The sequence below is a fragment of the Chlorella variabilis genome (assembly GCF_000147415.1).
Source record: "Chlorella variabilis unplaced genomic scaffold CHLNCscaffold_4, whole genome shotgun sequence".
Classification (NCBI taxonomy): Eukaryota; Viridiplantae; Chlorophyta; class Trebouxiophyceae; order Chlorellales; family Chlorellaceae; genus Chlorella; species Chlorella variabilis.
The window spans coordinates 1,197,658-1,199,658 of NW_005435084.1; the positions used below are offsets into that span (position 1 = coordinate 1,197,658).

The window sequence follows — 2,001 nt, forward strand, 5'->3', positions numbered from 1 at the left end:
CCACCCTGGTTGTGCGAGCAATGGGCGGCACAAGAGGCGGGAGCGCCTGTTGGCCTTCCGCCGCGGGATCCCATTGCACTGCCAGTTACAATTGGCCCACTTTTCCTGGCTGTGTGCCCGTGTCATACCCCTGATTTCAAGTGCCTGGAGCTGCCGCATGGTAGCGTGGGGCCGGGGGGCAAGGGCGGGGCGGCGGGCACTTCAGACCGTCACACCGCAGGCAAGATCGCAGCTTCTGGGGGTGCTTGCATACATGCATGCCTGCAGAAGAATGGGCGGGGCAAGCAATGTGCAGGCTAGGCTGCACTGTGATTTGGCTTTTATCTACTTCTCATGCCTTGACCAACCGACTTGTCACCTGCCCTGCCCGGCTGGCAGCACTACAGCACTACCTTCATGCGAGTATATCAGCTGCCTGCGGGTCCGCAGGGGCCTTCCTCTCCTTTTTTATTTATATAAATAATAAGAATAATAAGAATAAGCAGTAACTACTTCGTAACCCTCATATGTTACTGTTCACAGTAACTGCTGTTCTCTGCTGCCTGCGGCGAGCGGCGCCCTGTACCGGTGCCGCTGTACAGCGCCACGGCGGCGGCAGTCATGCTGCCGCCCTCGGCCAGAGGCCGCACTCTGTGCTGTTTCGGGATCGTTCTCTTGCTTGCTCCTGTGCTGTCCCCCCCCCACCCCCACCCTGCAGCGCGGCGCGCTGGGCTGCTGGCGCTCCCGCCCAGCGGCGACGCCGCTACGGGCGGCTGCTTTACTACGGCTGGCCTCCGGGCCCTGTTTGTGCTTTCATACCCGTCCTTATCCATGCTTGCTTGCATGCCCCACACTCAGCGCTAGCGGCACTGTTGTATTCCCACCCGCCTGTAACATGGGGCGGGTGGCGTTGTGTCCCGACCACCGCCCCTACCGTGAGCAGCAGCAGCAGCAGAGAACTGACATGAGGTGAATGGCCGCAGCCGGGCTCCGGCTGCTACAAAACTTCTACTAGAATCACTGCCTGCTCTTACATAGAGACAAAAAACAGGCGGCCAAAACTGGCAGAATTCAGTGCACCAGTTTCCACCATGAAGACAGCAACGTTCCAGTGCCCAGGACAAAGGCGCCAACTGCGTACGCTTGCGTCCTGGAGCGCAGCAGCGACTCTACATTGCTGTTCATCTTATCCACCTTCTGGTCCATCTTCTGCGATGCCATCTCGCTCCATCTTCTGCGATGCCGCCTCCATCTTCTGCGATTGCGCCTGCACAGGGTGTGGGGAGACCAGGTGATTGTGCCTGACCCCATGCAACAAGGCTGGGCACACAGCAGGCGCTGCCAGGAAAGATCTGATCACTCGCATGCAAGCGCTCGGTCGCCTTTGTCCAGGCATTGCAAGGGAAGACGTTTGGGCACACCTACCCACCTGCTGATAGGGAGTGGTACCCGCCACCACGCTGTCCAGCGTCATCTGCAATCGGCCCATCATCTTCTGTAGGCAGGCAGGCAGGCAGGCAGGACAAAGACAGGCATGCCATGGTGGAAGTTGTACGCCAGGGCAACCTACGCAGACAAGAGCATGGGAGGATGCAACCTCCACATCACACACAGGCAAGCCGGGCGGCGTGCATACACTCAGGTCCTCCATCCCCATTTTCTGGTGCTCCTGCCGCTCTTGCAGGCGGGCCAGCTTCTCCTCGTGCTTTAGCTGCTCCTCCATGCGGGCCAGGCGGGCTGCAAAATGCAGGGGGTGCAACGAAAAAAAGAGCGTAGAGCACAGGCTCAGGCAATCACCAGGAGGCAAATGCGAGTCTGGGGGGGGGGGGGGGGGCGAGCCCTGGCCCCGTCAAGGCGTCCTTGTCAGGCACCCCGTCAGAGTTGGCCTCGCCAAACTGAAGCCCGTCAGAGTCGGCCTCGCCAAACTGCGGTCAGCAAGGGGGATCAGCCTGGGGATCAGTGACAGCATGCACAGTGTGCCAAGGACAGCAGCCTGATGGGCCCCACACACTGTGCACCACA

General features: G+C 60.2%; 1 protein-coding gene across 1 annotated transcript; it reads right to left on the reverse strand.

Annotated features, from left to right (window-relative positions):
* Positions 1-1,165: 1,165 nt before the first annotated feature.
* Positions 1,166-1,702, reverse strand: CHLNCDRAFT_142155 (expressed protein; the record flags this gene model as incomplete). The annotated part of the gene is made up of 3 exons (XM_005850282.1): positions 1,166-1,246; positions 1,409-1,474; positions 1,616-1,702. 3 exons carry the CDS (start codon positions 1,700-1,702, stop codon positions 1,166-1,168), a joined length of 234 nt encoding a protein of 77 aa, XP_005850344.1.
* Positions 1,703-2,001: the final 299 nt, after the last annotated feature.